The sequence below is a fragment of the Denticeps clupeoides genome, chromosome 13, assembly GCF_900700375.1.
Source record: "Denticeps clupeoides chromosome 13, fDenClu1.1, whole genome shotgun sequence".
In the NCBI taxonomy this organism is placed as follows: Eukaryota; Metazoa; Chordata; class Actinopteri; order Clupeiformes; family Denticipitidae; genus Denticeps; species Denticeps clupeoides.
The window spans coordinates 13604243-13623832 of NC_041719.1; the positions used below are offsets into that span (position 1 = coordinate 13604243).

The window sequence follows — 19590 nt, forward strand, 5'->3', positions numbered from 1 at the left end:
TCACCGGACCTGAACCCAATCCAGATGGTTTGGGGTGAGCTGGACCGCAGAGTGAAGGCAAAGGGGCCAACAAGTGCTAAACACCTCTGGGAACTCCTTCAAGACTGTTGGAAAACCATTTCAGGTGACGACCTCTTGAAGCTCATCGAGAGAATGCCAAGAGTGTTCAAAGCAGTAATCAGAGCAAAGAAACTAGAATATAAAACATGTTTTCACTTATTTCACCTTTTTTTGTTAAGTACATAACTCCACATGTGGAGTTTTGATGCCTTCAGTGAGAATCTACCAACGTAAATATATTTTCTGTTAGTTTCCGTTGTTTCTGATGTAATCGATGTAATCTCGAGCGCGGAAGACTGATTGGGACATCGATTAATCAGTCAAAAGGAGAAGCGTTTAGAGCGTTTGGATAAGGGGCATCCCTGCGGCCGTCACCGGACGGGAATGCGCTCCTCCTTCCCAGGGAGAGCCGCCTCCATCCGCCGCGCTCCGCGCACTTTACGCGATCCCGACCGCGCTGCGCCAGCACGCCACGTCGTTTTATTCACTTCTCCGGGTTGCTTGGCCCCGTGGAATTCCATGTTCGGACCGGGTCGGTCGGCAGCGATGCGCATGTGAGGGTCCCCGTTCCCGAAAGTTTGGAAGTGCGGACGATGGCGACGGCGCTCGCTGTCATTTCCTGCGCCCTCATCGTCTTTGGAGGCAACGGAGCGAAAGGTGAGTTAAGAAAAAAAAGTTTTAAATGCATCTAATTACTGAGTGCCGATTACCTGTATCATTTAAATAAAAAAAAAAAGAATTGAAAAGAGTTGGACAGTACTCAATGAACTCCTATACTTCAAATTTTTGTTACAAGAAAACTTTTAATGTTAAAATCAATATAACCTCCCATAGTCTTTATAAGAGCAGCACAGGTTCAGTAGGTCCTTTCAAGCGATTGTTGGAAATAACTTGTGTTGAAACCCTTTCAAGTTACATTTGTGAAGTGACTTTCCTGAAAAAGCAGCGTATTGTTTGAATGAAACCTGCGACCTGTGTGTGTAAATTGGCCCCATCAAATAAAAGAATTCCTCTTTAATTCATTTCCAGCTTGCTTTTTTTGAGGTCCGGGACATCGTTGCGGAACATTATCTTCCCCTTTAGAAACGTGCTAATGAGTTCTGTGCTGTATGCCTGCATGATTGCTGCTGGACTGTTCGCGGCCCGCCGGGACACCGTGTCAGAGGCCGGTGTCCCTTGCCCTGGTTCCTTTGGAACAGGAACCCCACCTCGGGGCCCTGGAGGTGGGGAGAATGGGACTGCTCGGCCCAGCCCTGGCCCATCTGCCCCGAGCTTCCTGTTTTGACACAGCGTGTCGGACTGCTGCTGCAACGGTGGAAAAATAGTATGCGAGAAAAAGCCACCTTTTCACGTGCAGATGCCGAGGGAGAGTAAAACAGGCGTGAGCTTCTCTTGATGTGTGGCCTGTATATGTCATATTTTAACTTGCTGTTATTTGATCATTTATGGGAATGATTAAAGAATTACAGAATAAGACCTGACAGTTGTATTGGTAATCCATGGTAATCAGCCAATCTGGCACTGCAATCGCGTCCAAAGTGGACTTTGTTGTTTCTTAAGCTTATGTCCTGTCAAATCCATGCGGCTATCTGCTGAAAATGTTGCTGGCCCCTGATGACACTGATGACACTGGCCCGAGGCAGCTCGGCTGACCTGTGACAAATAACGCCTCTGTCTCCGTTCCCAGCTCTGGAGCTCCGGTTCACGTCTGACCCTCCCACCCTCAGCATCCAGCAAAGCGTCTATAGGATCAACGCTTCAGACACGCTGGAGATAACATGCAGGTAGGCTTAATCCACGGGACGTTCAACAGATCAAAAATAAATCTTATACAGTACCAGGCAAAAGTTTGGCTGCGCCTACTTTAGTCTTCAACAAAACCGAAAACACCGGATTATGTAATGAAAATGAGGCAAAAAGTTGAACATTTGAGTCACTCAAAAGCAGGGAGCTTTTGCTGTGGTGGCAGGATTTCACACAGGATTTTATACTCAACACATTCGCTCATGTTAATGAGCATCTCATGAACAGTGAAGCCGTCTTGAAGGTAAAAAGAGGCGACGCTTTCTACCCCTACAAGAATACTAAATATGTGTCCTGCATGGGATTCTTCCGCCACAGAGTAGCTGTGTCCAAACTTTTCACTGTATTTTATACCGATTGATTCACTGGACACCCGTGACTTCAGTCGATCAAATATTGAATTGAACATTTCATACTGGATCTTATAAGGGAAAAAAACACAATTGTGTTTTGTTCAGGGGTCAGCAGTATCTCGAATGGACCACGCCCTTCAACCGCAGTCATGTAGGTGGCCGGATGTCCCTGTCCGACTGCAGTGGTGCGGGGCTCTTCTGCAGCTCTCTGGTCCTGACGGCAGCCACAGCCAACGAGACAGGGCTGTACCGGTGTTCCTTCAAGCACCAGCCGGCCGAGGACGGCAAAACGTCCGCTTCAGTCTACGTGTTTGTGCAGGGTGAGTTCCCCCAGTCATTCATTGTCGTGAAACTGACAAAAGGACATCACCGCACAGCCCAGATGTATCCGTGGGAGCTGGCTAATCGAACCGATATGGCCACCCTCTGTCCCCATGGCCCTCCTGTCACAGTCCGTCTGCATGGTGGAAATTATTTAACGTTTGAGCTACTACAGTGGGAGGTGACCGAGCATTTGTATTACGTAAGTCTTACATTGTGGACACATAGCTCTACCGAGGCAGCATGTATACGAACTAGCAATATATTAATTGTTAATCGCCTAATTCAAGAATCATGTGCTTTTTCATAAGACAATAAAAAGTATGAGGAAAAGACATCGGATTCATTTTTCCAGGAATATGTGTCTCATGTTCTGTTCTAAACATGTCACAGCAGATTTCTGGTGTTTACCAGTTTTTTTTAATTTCAGACTATAAAGTGCCCTTTGTCCGCTCATCCCAGCCATATGAGGTGGTATTCATCCGCGAGGGTGAGCAGGTGGTCATCCCTTGTCTCGGCTCAGTGGAAGATCTCAACGTTACACTCTACATGGTGAGCTGTATTTGCAGAACATTAACCTTCATTACCCCTTGCTACGGACTTGGGATACTGATACCACTGCGAATAGCTCTTAATAAAATGTAGTTACTATAAAAAACCATTAAGACAAATTAGGATCTAGGATCAGGATTCCTAGTCAATATATCAATACATTTTTGATTTAGTGGTGGACAGTAATGAATTTAAAGTAATTGATTACTGTAGTTAAGTTTTTTTTGGAGTATCTTTTGGAGCAGCGTATGGGGATCAAGGGGACTTCAGTGGCACCTTGTCGGTTCGGGATTTCAACCTGCAACCCTTCTGTTATGACTCCACTTCCTTACCCCACAAGACTGTTGGCCAGGAACTACATTAAATAGATTACATATTATGTATGAATGGACAAAAATGTAACAGGTTAAAACTGTAACTTGCTAACCTTGTGGGAAAATACATTACTGAAATATAGAAATATACCGGTTCATATCCCGATCCACCAAGGTGCACCACAAAGCACCGTCCCCACACACTGCTCCCCGGGCGCCTGTCATGGCTGCCCGCTGTTCACCAAGGTGATGGGTTAAAAGCAGAGGACACATTTCGTTGTGTTCACCGTTGTGCTGTGCTGCAGCGTTTCACAATGACAAACACTTCACTTTCACTTACGCAGACAAACAATGTTGGAAAATATAATTTTGATCTAAGTTGCAAACTCTTCAGTCAAAACCTCCATGAATTAAGTGCATTTGAGGTGGAAGATTAAATGGAGGACTTTTAATGGACTTGTACTAACATGTACTTCTCCACCATTGCTGGGAACTTCAGAGAACAACCAGAGATGGAGTGTATGTCCCATGGTAACGCTGGCCATCCAGATGCTGTGGAGTTTAACCATGAACTGTTGTCATTGTCAATTTGATGAAATCACTGGGGCCACTTTCAATTTCGATTCTTGCTCTGTAAGCGGTACTTTATAACAACGATTCACAGTGAGATCAGCATGGAAGTCATAAGCAAATGATACAAGCCGACAAAGAAAACACAACCCAACCCATTTGATTGTGTCAAACATAAATAAATCTAACATTTATTGCATTTTTATGCAATATGTTTTCCAGAAATATCCTCCAAAAGAGCTCATTCCTGAGGGAAAGAAGGTCTACTGGGACAGCACGAGAGGCTTTGTCGTGCCAAGTCACCTCATCAGTTTTGCCGGGCTTGTCTACTGTCAGACCAACATTCTGAATGAGACATTCCAGTCTTCATTGTATCTCATTGCTGTTGTAGGTAAGCAATGATGCCTGGAGCAATTCATTCCTTATGCTCAGAGGAACTTTTTGTGCAAATGGCTGAAGATTCCTATCCTGAAAAAAGATACACTTGAGTTTAAATTTAAACCAAATGTAAAGAAATCAAGAAATCAATATTGTTAAGAAGAACACATGTACTACATTTATTGGCCCCTTTGAAATTAATCTCAAACAGAGAAAGTAAAGCATGTTGCCAAAATAAACAAGACATTTTAAGTTGATTTTTAGTTCATAGTAACTTTCAGCCGGAAATCAGTGACTATATGATGACATTAACTGGGACACAAATATGAAGAGACACAGAAACAAATACCCTCAGCCAACCTGTATCAATAAAAGGGGAACACTCAATTCAAAATAATGGAGACATTTTTTCCCTTTATAATTCTTTATAAGAATACTTATTAAAAAAGATGATCTGAAAATAAATATTCAAATCATCCCTGCAGTGGTCAGCTGAGCACAAAATCATGGTTCTGCCATATCAGTCCCCTGTCCTGAGCCCTGACTCAGATAAAAGCCAAGCAAAATAATAGCAAAATAAAGGTGGTCCGTACAAGATTCATAAGGAGTGCCAATAATGGCATAACCGTATTGCTGCAGAGCGGAATGTGCATATTTTCTTACGTTATGTTTGATGCACTGTTGTAGCTATTGTGTTGTATGCTTATCTCTGAGCAAATTTAAGGGTGTATGTGTATTTTATTGTCGAACTGTGCTAAAAATTAAACAAGAATATCACAATATGAATGCATGTTTTCTTCTAACCTCCTCTCCCTGCAGATATCACTTTAGTTCATTTTTAGCTTTTACTGTCTTAATATCTATTTTTCATTTTATCTTCTTTTTTATATGGAAACGCTGTTACTAACTGAATAGTTATATAGCTTGAAAGGTTTCTACACAGTACTTTATGTGTGTGACAGCCTTTCGCACAGTTCTGCTCTATTTTGCTAAGACTTGGGAGTCTGAGAGAAGCTGTGATCTCAGAACAACAATACCCTCCCACCCCATCCCCACTCCTCCCTCACTGACACCTCCCTTTTCCGCAGGATACAAGATCTATGACCTAAGCGTGAGTCCCGTGCACGAAAGGCTGTCCGTTGGAGAGAGGCTGGTGCTCAACTGCACTGCCCACACCGAGCTCAATGTGGTCTTAGACTACACATGGAGGTTTCCTCAGGGCCAGGTCAGTGCCTGCACATGCCTGTTCTCAGAGTGAGCTCACAGATGACTCTGACCAATGTATGAATTGTAGACGGAAATGATTCAGTCGTTTCATTCATTCACATTCATAAATATCCATGTGTCCTCCATCCCAGGCCTGGGTTTGTAGTTGTGTAACCACTGAGTTGTTGGTTAAGGGGTTGGAGTTTTCTCTCCTTAGGTGCGTTCGGGAAACAGTTCGGCTTTGCCCTCCCATGTTGAGCTCCGCTCTCACAAGAAGAAGATGTGGAACTCCCTGGAAATCTCCAACATGTTCATAATAGAAAACGTGACAGTTAATGACACAGGAGAGTACGTCTGTGAAGCCTCCAGTGGTGGAATGACGAAAACTGGCAGCACCTCTCTAACCGTCTATGGTAGGACACGAGAACATGACACCACTATTGTACATGGAAAAGATTTTGCCCCTCTAAATGTTATTGTTATTTCTTCCTGTGTAACATGTAATTTTTCCATAATGTGACCTGAAAGTTTTAAGTGCAGTTCAACACCTTCTGAAACAGTGTTAGAACTCATAATGAAACATAATGTGTTCTTGGTCTGATGTTTTCAGAAAAACCCTTCATAGTCTTATATGACCCTTGGGTCAACACAGTGGAGGTAAATGTGAAAGATGGAGTAGCAAAGATCCCTGTGAAGTATTTTGCCTACCCGGAGCCTTTAGTGAGATGGTAAGTGTATGTGCAGTGTAACTATGCATATGCATATATATGATGGTTATTAATGCACATTTCTGTCTTTGGTAGGTACAAGAATGAGCAGCTTATTAGAAAAGAGGAAAATTACAGGATGAAGCCATCCAAGGATTCCCTCACCATCTACAACATTGAGGAGAGAGATTCTGGGAATTACACTGTGGTTATGACCAATAAGATTACCAGAGAAGAACAGAGGCAAACCTTCATACTACAGGTCAACGGTAAAGAGTTCTCTTCTCTTCTCTTCTCTTCTCTTCTCTTCTCTTCTCTTCTCTTCTCTTCTCTTCTCTTCTCTTCTCTTCTCTTCTCTTCTCTTCTCTTCTCTTCTCTTCTCTTCTCTTCTCTTCTCTTCTCTTCTCTTCTCTGTAAATGCTTCCTGTGTGTGTTTGCAGTCCCTCCTCAAATCTTTGAAAAGGAGGTTGCCATGAACGCAGACGTGCACATGTATGGCAGTAGCCCCTCCCTCAGATGCACCTCGCGTGGAGGCTCTTCTCCTGTATACATCAGATGGCAGTGGATGGCCAAGGAGGACTGCCCAATCCTGTTCCAGTAAGTCACATGACCCGTTTGTATTTGTCCACTTCTCGCGCACGTGCTGATGGATGGGTGACCGTGGGGATGTTGTCGTCTAAGGGAGAGCGTGGCAGCACGGGAGGTCTGGGGGGAAAAACATGCGTGAGGACAAGAGGATGTGAATCAGGTTGAACACAATGAGTTGAGCTCAGAGTTTCATAACACTGAAACAGTGAGTATGTTCTGTCGCTGCCGATATATTTGGGGAATTTGCTGTGTTTTGTGGGACTACCTGAGATGCACTGAGGTACATTTTGTGTAACATTTCGACAAGTCCTCTCTTCAAAAGATGATAAACTGTATATACACTAGGTTCTGTTGGACTGTACAATTGCCCATCCCAGTTGTGAGCATCACACTTGGAGCATCAGTTCAGCCATCAGTGTTTTTATCTTGGTTGAAATAGTTTGTTAACCCCTTCTACCTTACTGACAAGTGACACTGGGATTCCAGTGGACCTTGTCCAGTGGACCAGGAATGTCATCTCAAAGAATGTGTGGATTGGTTGACAGATCCTCAATCTTATCCGTGAGAAGAGGCTTATCTCCGGACTGCAGCCAGGCCTACTTCCTGTCCCCTCATCACAGCTTCCTGTAGTTCCAAAATGGGACCTTTTCCTTCAGCACCATTATTTCAGTGTTTTCTTGTTCTCATGACATTTATTTTCTTTCTTTCTTTCTTTCTTTCTTTCTTTCTTTCTTTCTTTCTTTCTTTCTTTCTTTTTGGTTTTCATCTAACTGCATTGTGTTTTGTTGATATTCTTGTCTACATCTGCATATCTGTAAATATATTGTGTAATCTCTCCAAAGCAGAAGGAGGTCAGGGGGTGGATCTAAAATTATTTTTTTTGCCCTTCATATTGTTTTTCAGTTTTTTGCTGACAAGTTGTTGAGCAGGTGTGAGTCAGTGATGACGTACACACCTCACATGAATGTCAAATGTGTGTGTGTAATATTAATTGTATCATGTATGCACATATGTTACAGGCGTGGCGTCATGCGCTCAGGGAGCTGGCTGAAGGAGTGCACCGAGTGGAGGGACATCTCCAACAACACGGGGGTGAACCACATAAGCAGTCCCACTACGTTAACTGACCAGTCCCGCAAGGTATTCCATCATGCCTAGCTGAGATTGCCACAAAAGGTTCATGTAGAAGTGACCAGCTGTGTGTTTGTTTGTGTCTCTTAAGACCATCAGCATGCTTAAGATCCAAAAAGCAGAGGACCATGCCCTCTACAAATGCATTGCCTCCAACAAAGTTGGAATGGATGAGCACGTCATTGTTTTCCATGTAACACGTGAGTTGGTTTCTCTTTTGATAGTGGCGGTGCGGTTGTGTATTTTCTTCATTCAGATTAGAGAAAAACTTTAGTTTTTATGTGTGTCCAGGTGGTCTAGAGCTCAGGGTGCACCCCACTGCCCAGCCCATGGTGCAAGAAAACGTCCTGCTGAAGTGTAAAGCTGATCGGCTGCTGTATGGGAACCTAGGGTGGTTCCGGGTACAGAACGTGACCAACCCCAGCTCTGTTGTGCCCTGTCAGAATCTTGCCCTCCCCCGGTTCCCCCTCCGCCAGGCTGTCCTTACAGGACTACAGGGTCCCAATGTATCGCTGGAGCTGCCCCTCACCAACACCTCACACCAGGATGAGGGCTTCTACGCCTGCCAGGTGGAGGACCTCCACAACAACGAGAGGACATGTCTGCTGTACCACCTTTCCCTCAGAGGTAAAAAGGCTGGCTCATGGGCGCTGTTGATGTCTGCAAAGAAGGAACCCAGGTGGTTCTCGGGCACCTTTCTCTGGCCTGGAAAGGGAGGCTTTGCAAGACTTGCAAAAGAGGGTGTCTTTGCTTTATTGAGGTCCCTCTTTATTTTCTTTGTCCTCAGCACTGGAATCGGTGAAAATACTGAGCAATCTAACCGACCAACGTGTGAATGTGAGTGAGACAACCACGATGAACTGTGATGTAACTGGAATTCCTCCCCCAACTGTGGTCTGGAGCAAAAGTAACCACACCATTAAAGAAGGATCCGGTAAGAGGGTTTCTCAAACTAACTGCTGGCCTGCTCGCCTTTTTTGAGACTTCAAAGAGTCACATAATTAAAGAGATATATTTGTAGTGTAACCCCAACTAAATACTAGCCTAAATACTAATATTCACAAATATTAGCAAGATTTCCATACAAGTGCCATAAAGGCATCACTCTCACTGCAGTATTTATTATTAAAATACCATAATATACTACCTTTCATACTACATGTGTTCTTCATGTAATCATAATAATTATTCCTAAATATTGTGGTAGACATTAAGCATTGTTGCTCACCACAGTGGAGTCCAAGTGTAAAGGCATGCATAATTTCACAGCAAAATGTTTTGAAGTTCAGCTTTATTCTACCATGCCTTATTAAAGTGAATTTATAGATGTTAAAACATGTTATTTTGATCAATGTACTTAATTGTATAGATGTGCCTAACAATGGCACATCAATACCATGTGAAGGCCATAAGGCATAGCTTATGGAGAATTCTCCCTAATGTCTCCTGGAATTGCAGAAATAGATAAAAACAAGTTATCGTTCTCCTGGACAAGGTAAACCACACACGTAGCCCTTTTTGTTGCCATGTACCAGCCACAAGATAACCCTTAATGGCCTTTAAAACTGGATGAGCAGATAGTGATGACTGGTGAACAAGTGAATCCGTCATATGCGAACACTGCCATGTCCCGTGTCTGCACGGTTTTCCCCAGGTGTGATTCTGACTCGGTCCAACCACACCCTGACCATCCAGCGGGTGAAGAAGGAGGACGGTGGCCTGTACACCTGCACCGCCTGTAACAGTCAAGGCTGTGAAACAGACGAGGCCTTCCTGAGTGTGGAAGGTGGGTTTTTGTAGAAGTCCACCTAACTCTTAGCGTTGTTTTTGTCATCTGCCGTTCTTTCGTGTCCTAATTCACCAAGCTCCCGTCTTAATTAAAGCTGGGCTTTATAAATAGAGTCCTTTTTACTCTGGCAGGAAACCGGCACTCCTAGTGTACATCCTTTGGACGAAAACTAAAAAGAAAACAGAGCAAAGTCTCAGAACACAAAGGGAGAACGGACCCACCTTCGCCCCCCCTCCTCCTGCACTCACATAGTTTCCACGGAGCGCCGTTCCGAAAGCCTGGGGAGAGACGCGGGACAGTACGCAAACAAACAGGGCCAGCGCCCACGCTAACAGGGAGCGCGGTGTACGTGACTCGTCCCTCGACGCTGTCCCCTAACGCCCCTTCACCCTGCCACCGCAGATCTGTCACACCGTGTGGCCTTATTCACGGGGACGGAGATTATATAACGGTGCAGAGACTGCGCAGCAGGCCAATGTGCGTGTGCATTCTCGTACCGCAAATTATAATTACACGTGAGATGAGAAAGAGCTAAAAACTGAGATAAAGGCGAAGAAAACATCACATTAAAAAGCTACGACAGTAAAGGCCGTTTACCAGTTTCCTTCTGTAATTCTTTTCATAATTGTGACCCAGAGTCTCAAGTTGCTCTTGGCACTGAGTTTTTGATTAACCCTGAATATTTATTTTTAGATTAAATATCAAGCAGACTCTGTTCTACATTCCAGACCTGTTTGCTGCCGTGATAACCTCAACACCAGAAACAAGCATTTCCTGCCGCCCTGGCAGTGCGCGCGGACAAAACTCTCAAATGTCTCGAATTCCTCGCTGATAGGAACCTTTTCTGTGTGAGGCAAATACAGGCATGCAAAATACGGATATTTCAAATAAACAGCCCTGTTCTACATAGAAATATTAATAATAATGTCTCATGTTTGAAACATGTTTCATAATGGAAGACATATTTTCCTTAAATTGCATCACAGACATTTATTCATTTTTCCGAAGTAACGTTGCATTGTTGGAACAGTATTGCTATTATCTCTAAAAATCAACAAAATGCTTTTAAATCAATGTCCCATCAATATAAAATGGAACAAAATTTCAACAGTACATGAACAATGTTTAACCAATTTCACATGCCCAAAACATTTGATAATATTTAGTTTTATACATTTTATCTTGTGAATTAGCATATATTGTGTGATTCATCGGTAGTTTACCATCGCTAAATGTTGAGATGCCAGATGAGTCGGCAAGGCTCCATCCGGCACACATCCTGTTACTGTTCGGGTTCGTGTGACTGGTTGAAGCAGTTTGGAAGTGTGTGGAGAAGGAGAGAAGACTGCAAGCTCCCCGTTAATTTGCTTAATTACTTTCATTTTAGCCTTTATATGCCCAGTATGGAACACAGCTCAATTAACAATATAGATACTATGGATGATATACTATGGATGAACAGCTTTTTAATACATTCCTCCTTCACGTGTCTATAAAGTAAAAACCAGCACATTATATTTAGCCCAAAATAAATAATGCATGCATTTCTGTTTATTATGTTTGCTTGTCTTCTTGGTTAATGGTCTTGTTCAGAGGCGATGACTTCAGTGTTTCCAGTGGGTTGTAAAATGCATTTGCCCCGTAGGAGCTGAAGACACAATGAATGTGGAGCTGATCGTCCCTATCGGTGCTGTGGTCGTCGCTATCTTCTTCTGGCTTCTCATCGTTTTTGTCATTCGGAGCCGAAAACAGGTCATTTCTCTCTCAACTTTTCCACCTTTCACTCTGACATGACATACAGCCACACATACCTCTGGTTGATTCTGTTCTGAATGTTCAGTATGTACCAGCTGGGGCTGCTCTCCTGTGTATTTTAGGATAGATCCCCTCTCCCACTACTGTAAGTCACATAGGCCACCGTAGGGTGGTAGTGGCCTAGTGGGTAACACACTCGCCTATGAACCAGAAGACCCAGGTTCAAATCCCACTTACTACCATTGTGTCCCTGAGCCAGACACTTAACCCCAAGTGTCTATTCACATCTTTCACCATCCCATAATAGAAAGGATTGGAGGAAAGTATGGTCAATAATTAATGTGACTTATATTCTCTGTCTTTCTCTCTGTCCCTCTATCTTATTCTTACTATGGTTGTTTTAGGCGAATGACATAGACCTGAAAGCTGGATACTTGTCAATGATCCTGGACTCAGAGGACATGCCGATGGATGAGCAGTGCGAAAGACTCACTTATGATGCCAACAAGTGGGAGTTTCCAAGAGACAGGCTAAAGCTGGGTGAGTAAAGGCCAAAAAATGTAATACTTTATCAAGGCTGTTTGAAAAGTCCTGCATTAGCTGAGATTAATTCATAATATGTAGAGTCTTTGGATCGCTTGTTGCCAGCAACAGGGTTCTTAGCCTCTAACCCGACATCAGTGGTCAGCAGCTGTGACACTGACAGGTGCAGAAATTGTGATACTACATCACATCAGTTTCCCCACAGTTAGCCCCACATTGCTATAATATCTGATGTGTTCAATGGTGCAGATGAGCTAAAGCTCATCTAAAAATGTACCTAATGAAATGGCCAAGCGGATGTAGATCGCAACCATCGGAAGCTCTAATGAACTTATTCTGTGTTCTGCAGGGGAACCTCTTGGTCGAGGGGCTTTTGGCCAGGTGGTGGAAGCCTCAGCCTTTGGGATTGAGAAAGCAACAACCTGCACCACGGTAGCAGTCAAGATGCTGAAGGGTATGAATATGATCAATCAAATGACTTGTTCAAGTTAATTGGATGTGATATCTAAGAAATCCACATCACAAACAATCCATGTATTATCTACTTGGAAAATGTTTGGAAACTACATGGTTTTAAATGTGTAATTGTAACCATTTCCCACCAACAGAGGGAGCTACTGCCAATGAGTATCGTGCTCTGATGTCAGAATTAAAAATCCTCATACATATTGGCCACCACCTCAATGTGGTCAACCTGCTTGGAGCATGCACTAAACCAGGGGGTGAGTTTAACACTCAAACACTCAGTTAAACATAAAACAATATTTGAAATCTTTAGATTTTATTCAAGATACAACAAGGCAGATGATCCTTACTTCTCCCTACCAATTTTCCAGTCTGTCTTTGGATGCATTGGGAAAACTATGTTCTTGTGAAGTTTTTATGGAGCCAGACAGACTGGTTCAGCATCCCATAATCTAAGTGGCCATTAATTATCCATTTACACAAAGTGCAGAGTCAAAGACAGATATAATACAAAGGTCCTTTCTAAACCCCTACCTTACCCACAGGTCCACTGATGGTTATTGTGGAATACTGCAAGTATGGAAACCTCTCCAGCTACTTGAAGAGTAAGCGTGCAGAATACAGCCCTTTTAAGGTAAATGGAGCAATCCCCACAGAGCTGACAATAAATTGCCCTGAACGCACACACAAACACACACACTAATTATAGTAGCTGCGTTGTAATGTATAAATGTGAAGCGGTTTCACATTCCTGTTTTTCACATGCAAAACAGGAAACCTTGAATGGCTGATAATCTTGCATATTAATCTTAATCTTTCTTCACTGTGTTGATACTCAGAAGCATAACCCAAATCTTTGGCAAAATGGCCACCAATCTGAGGATGACTTCAGCAAGGGTGATCTAGGTTTGGGTACCAGCACTCGACTGGATATTTGCACAGGGACTGCGACCATTTCCAGAACAGGAGGGAAAGAATCTGTCAGCCACCTAGAGGATGGAGATGGTACTTTCAATTTATGTTTTTTTTTATCATGCAGTAAAAGATATTAAGAATTAAGATGTAAGCATTCAGAGGTGTTAGGGTGTCATTGCTTTAACAGACATGGAGGTCTGTCAACAGCACACTGAAAGCCATATTCAATCAGCATTTTGGATCGGTATTATTTTCTAAACAGAGAGCTCAGATTGGGACCACTTAACATTGGAGGATCTCATCAGTTACAGCTTCCAGGTTGCCAAGGGCATGGAGTTTCTGTCCTCACGAAAGGTCAGCAACCCTCCAGGATTAACTCTAAAGCTTAATCGCTCATAATACTTTCCACCCATGCACTCATGGTGTACGCATGTCATGCTTATGTCTGCCTGTGTGTGAGTTTGAATGCCAGTGCACAGTGACACAGCACACCTCAAACGTTGGCCTGAATTTGCAGTGCATTCACCGGGACCTGGCTGCAAGGAACATCCTGCTGTCAGAGAACAATGTGGTGAAGATCTGTGATTTTGGTCTTGCCAGAGATGTCTACAAAGACCCAGACTATGTCCGCAAAGGAGATGTAAGATGCATCGCCGACTATGCTAGACTGGTTACAAACCTGCAAGAAACACAGTGTTAATATCATCTCTACCTTTGTTGTGTTAGGCTCGCCTCCCTCTGAAGTGGATGGCGCCAGAGACCATTTTTGATCGCGTCTACACCACCCAGAGTGATGTCTGGTCATTTGGAATATTGCTTTGGGAGATTTTCTCTCTGGGTACATAAAAACAGCACTGAAGACACACAGCCATTGGTCCGGACCTCCACTGACCATCGTCTCTGTGTGGTTTCCTTCTCAGGGGCATCTCCATACCCTGGTGTGTCCATCGATGAAGCCTTCTGCAGGAGGCTGAAAGAAGGAACCAGAATGAGGGCTCCAGACTATGCTACCCCTGAGATGTATGTGAGCACAACTGATGCTAACCTGGAATGTTTTATGTTTCACATAAAGGCTGGGAAGAAACAAAAAATTTTAGAAGAAGAAATGCTTACAATAGAGGCATCAATAGAGTTAAAAAATTATGGCTTCGTAAGGAGGGTTTGGATTCTAGTCCACACACATGGCGCTTGATCATATTGAGGCTGCAGAGACCTAGTAATATAAATAGGTGGTTTGGAAAAGTGATGATATATGTGATTAAAATTACTTGTAATCTTTGTTGTTGAGTTACTAAGTACTTGGAGTGCGGTACCTTTTGACTTCTCAGATATCAGACCATGCTGAACTGCTGGCTTGATCGGCCCACGGACAGACCCACATTCGCAGAGCTAGTTGATCATCTGGGGAACCTTCTGCAGGCCAGTGCACATCAGGTTTGTATCTGTTTTATTCTACTCAAGGGTCGCAGGGAATGAAACACAGGTGCAGGCTCAACCCCCAACAGGAGAAGGTAAGTCCATCAGCAAGTTCAGGTGCTGAGACCAAATGGGAAGCAATGTAACATGAGACAGGCTGGAGATGGAGATGGAGAAAATAAGAACTTGTTGGAACATTGCATGTGGTGCTCAGAGCCTGGTTGCTGGAAATGTAGGGGGTGGAGCCCGTTACCTGGGTATAAGGACTGATGGTGCTGCTGGTGGAACCAGCGTGAGCATATGTCCACAATACTTTAATTTTAATCTCAGAGGAATCGAAAAAAAGAGAAAAAGAGGGCACAGGTGAAAGTCTGATGGGAGCATGACATCAGCCCCCATCAGACACCTGCTGCCTAGAAGTGGGCAAGATTTTGGCCTCTAATAATTAAAAAAAGTAACATAATTGAGATAGAGTAATTATTTAGCTGTATTTCATTTTGCAATTACAACCTCCTTTTGTCATTGCAAAATTGTATATGTAATTTATATTATTTTAACAAAATGTTTTTTATTTATTTATTTTAATACAGTTAAAGTATTAAACACAATTTTTTTTAATTGTTGAAGTTCAATAAAAACTGAATGTTTCAAAAATCAGTGAATAATTCATTTTTGCCAGAATCAAGCAGCCGTACTGGTCCCATTGGACAAAAAAAAAAAGTTGTACAATGATAGATATACTGGAATGTGAATGGATGTGAATTTTCCTGATAATGTGTGTGTATGTGTAGGATGGCAAAGATTACATCCCCTTGACGTCAGGGGAGCAAGAACTACGGCTGGGCCCATCCCATACCAGAGCTCCTCTCAATAGAGCTACAAAAGAGGAGAGCACAGACACACAGCTCCACTATGACAATGCACCTCCGCTGGGGTAAGTATTTCGTACTTGCAGCTCTACCAACACAAAAACATAAAGATATATCAACTAGCCACGGAGTGTAATACTGCCCCTGCTCTCCTTTCACAGTTACCCACCAGTGAATACCATATTTGAAGATATTCCACTACAGGTGAGCATAGCCATGCAAATGCTTCGATGCCTTGAGTAGACTCAAACTTACTTTACGCGGTTAAGACATTTAAATTTTCTCCTTTCCCATATCTATGGCCACAGGCCGGTCAGAGTGACAGGGAAGCAGGCCTGTCACCAGATGAAATGAAAAACACGGAACCCCAGCAGTTCCGTGCACCAACCTTCAGGTGAGTTTTGACCCTGCGCCTCTTAATTAAAATGAATTACAGCATGATTGCTGAAGGCCAATTTTCCTTCTTATCATGTAGCGCTCTCCTGCGCTGTAAGAGCAAGGAGTCTTTGGCATCGGAATCTTCCATCCAAACGAGTGGTTATCAGTCTGGCTACCACTCTGATGACGCAGACGCACCAATTTATGCTAATGAGGAGATGATCCTGAAGAGGGATGCCTCCACTGCGATTAAAATGCCCTTGCCCAAGAGGAATGACAAATTTAGTGTAGAGGTGCGCTACAGCACACCCCCTGTTTAACAGCCCAGCCAATTTATAATAATATGAAGTTTAAACTATCAGAATACATACAACACACTAAGTTGCTGCTTTTGAGGTTATTGGGAGTATAAGCACCTGGTGACAGTAATTTATATAACTGTTTTCCAATTTTAAGAACAACAGGCTATGGCTATGGTGAGGACAGTGCTATGTCCTAAGCATGGGGCTTGTTCGCTATCGGAAGGACAAATGTGTTGTCAGTATTTACATAAATGGATAAAACAAGAAAGGTCAGCTTGGTAGCTTGAGGAAGAGAAACTACTATCTACCCTTTTTGTTGGTGTGCACCCAAAGCAAAATCTTTAATTATATTTCTATAAGTATTTTTTAAAATGGGAGGAGCCCAATGAGTGACTACCCCCAACCATGCAACTTCCTTTTTCTGGATGGGTTTAAACCTGTGCCCATTAATAAAATCATAGGTGGAATCATCATGAGTGATCATGGATCAATTTTGTATACCTTACAGTAGTGAACAAGCCCCATGCCAATTTTGTGGCGCGGTTGTTTATCTCGAGTTTAAAAATAGTGCCCATTGTCTCATTCGTCTTTGATATGCTAGATAAACTAGAAAGTCAAGCATGTGTATCTAAGCTTTACTATAGCCTTAATTTATAAAAGTAACATATCTAACAAAAATCCCATAACTCCAACCTTCCTAGACCAGATGAACTTGCATGTTAATCTGACTGTATCTCGCTACCTGACCAGTATTATTGTACTTGCAAATCAACATCTTACTGCACAAGGCATGGCTACAAACCCTCACTGACTGTTCATGTTCATTCTGCACTGATCTTTCAAATAAATGTAATATGTTTCTGAGACGCAAGACCATGAACAGTGGCCTGCTTTCAAATGAAGGTACCCATTTTGAGGGAGAGCCTTAGAAGTTAATCGTGTTTATGCAGGAACTGGAGAACATAAAGGGGTCACTCCCACTTCCTGTGACACAGGAAATAGAAAATGTGAGACAATTGGACACATTTTTTTTCTCCGTCTCTCTGTCTTTTTATTTTGTACTTATTTACTTTATTTCAATTGTTTTGTGATGCAGTCAAGGCTAGTGTTACAAGCCTTTCTGTTTTTTTTTAATAGCTATTTGTGTGTACAGTTTATCTTTGTCAGAATATGAACAATGTTTTATAATTATTATATAATTGTTTCTGTATACTGTAATAAATGTAACTAGTTTTATAAAATAAATATACTTATTGACAGTGACAGTATCAAACATCAAGCTAAGTTGCCCAGTTGGAAGATTTGCTAGTTTGTCTGTTGAGTCTTTTTTTTTTTGTGTGTGTGTGTGTGTTTTGACCGCTCTCTTCCTGTATCTGTGCCTTGGTGACCCTGAGGAGACAATGTCCAACATTCTGGAAAGATACAGGGACAGAATGTGTGTGTGAGAGAGAGAGAGTTTACCCCTGATTGGTAAACACTAGGTAAACACTCAGTATTAACTTGTTAATTGTTGAAATTAATTTATGATATTTATCATGCTAAAATAAATGAACACAGCTGCATTTTGTTTACTGACCTATGACCTAGAAGTGAAATTCATCCTAGCCAGAGACAACTCGTACATGAAGATAAGTTTTATGGTCTATTCGACTGACGTCTTTTGCATTTACATTATTTTTTAAATGGAGTCACACAGCTACAGTGGAGCAGCTGTGGACATGAAATGAGACACACATGCATTTTTCAGGCAGGACTAGATCATCACTCTGTCACTCCCTGTCCGAAACTCTTAACCACACTGTCATCATTTAAAATATGCATTGTAGTGAGCTTTAGTTCCAAAATTATTCACTGAAAATGTTGATTAATTTTTAAGCTATAGTCAGCAGAACTAAATGCTACTTTTAGTACTTTTAAGTACTGCTAAAAAGTACTAAAAGTAGCATTTAGTACTGCTGAACTAAAAGCAGAAATAAGTCTCTGCATGTATTACCATATGTGTGTGTCTCTGTGTGAACGATTTACACAAAGAGAATAAATGTTTTTCAGAATGCGAAACAATGGGCCTCAGCCTTGAGTGTTTTCCTAGGCCTTTGTTGCTTAAAATGGATGCTGGGAATAAAATGGATGCTGAGAATAGCAGAATAGACTGGGAATAGGCAAGGTCACTGTGGGGGAGGCTTCTGTGGGTTTGAAAGAAATAGACGATGAGCTCTCAGCAATGTACCATTTACTAACAACAAAGTTACAAAAGTAGAAGTGAAAAACCAAAACCAGGATATATCATGGTTTGTTGTCAAAAGAAGGACGTGTGAAGTCTTCTTTAATATACACACACACACACACACACACACACACACACACACACACACACACACACACACACACACACACAATCAATTCAAACTGAACATGGTGTGATGGTCCGGCTCCTTGTCCAGGTCTGTTTCATGCTCTCCATTTGTTGAATGCTGAGAGAAACTCAATTCCCCATTAGGGGTTGGGACAAGTCGACGTTAAGTGATACATCCTCATAATACATTGATCTTTTATTGAATAAAGCATTGGAGTTAAACACCGAAGACATGTCTTTCCAATTGCTTAATATCATTAACGCTTTGGCCTTCTTCTGCATTGCCCATGGCAACGGCAAAGCCACGTAGGCCTCCTGTTTACCGTTGTCCTCAATTACAGAGTAACATTTATGTGAGGTTCATGGAACACAGTGTACTTCCAAATCAAGCCTTTTAAGTCACGCATTCTCATATCATGTGAAAGGAAAAGTACAAAAAGTACAATTTATGATTGACAAAGCTAATAATAATCAGTCCAGTCCATCATTAATGGAGGAATGGCTGGGTGCTCTGAGGAAATATGACTCTGGTAAACTCCTTGTCATCTGTCCAGAGTGTCCTAGGCAATGACTACATTGTAAAAAAGTAAAGTTTCTAAATCAAATGCAGTAGAGGGTATACAGCGCATCCAGAAAGTATTCACAGTGCATCATATTTTCCTTATTTTGTTATGTTACAGCCTTATTCCAAAATGGATTCAACTATATTTTCCCCTCTGAATTCTACACACAACACCCCATAATTACAACATAAAAAAAGTTTGCTGGAGGATTTGGCCAATTTACCAAAAATAAAAAACTGAGAAATCACATGTACATAAG

General features: G+C 42.3%; 1 protein-coding gene across 1 annotated transcript; it reads left to right on the top strand.

Annotated features, from left to right (window-relative positions):
• Positions 1-468: 468 nt before the first annotated feature.
• Positions 469-17977, top strand: kdr (kinase insert domain receptor (a type III receptor tyrosine kinase)). The gene is made up of 30 exons (XM_029001145.1): positions 469-717; positions 1748-1844; positions 2322-2536; positions 2968-3089; positions 4196-4364; positions 5440-5576; positions 5775-5970; positions 6168-6285; positions 6361-6533; positions 6705-6861; positions 7872-7992; positions 8075-8183; positions 8275-8610; positions 8771-8917; positions 9638-9769; positions 11418-11524; positions 11932-12067; positions 12420-12524; positions 12679-12792; positions 13081-13169; positions 13375-13540; positions 13713-13804; positions 13968-14090; positions 14177-14288; positions 14371-14470; positions 14779-14884; positions 15658-15800; positions 15897-15939; positions 16044-16129; positions 16211-17977. Exons 1-30 carry the CDS (start codon positions 654-656, stop codon positions 16431-16433), a joined length of 4038 nt encoding a protein of 1345 aa, XP_028856978.1. The 5' UTR covers positions 469-653; the 3' UTR covers positions 16434-17977.
• Positions 17978-19590: the final 1613 nt, after the last annotated feature.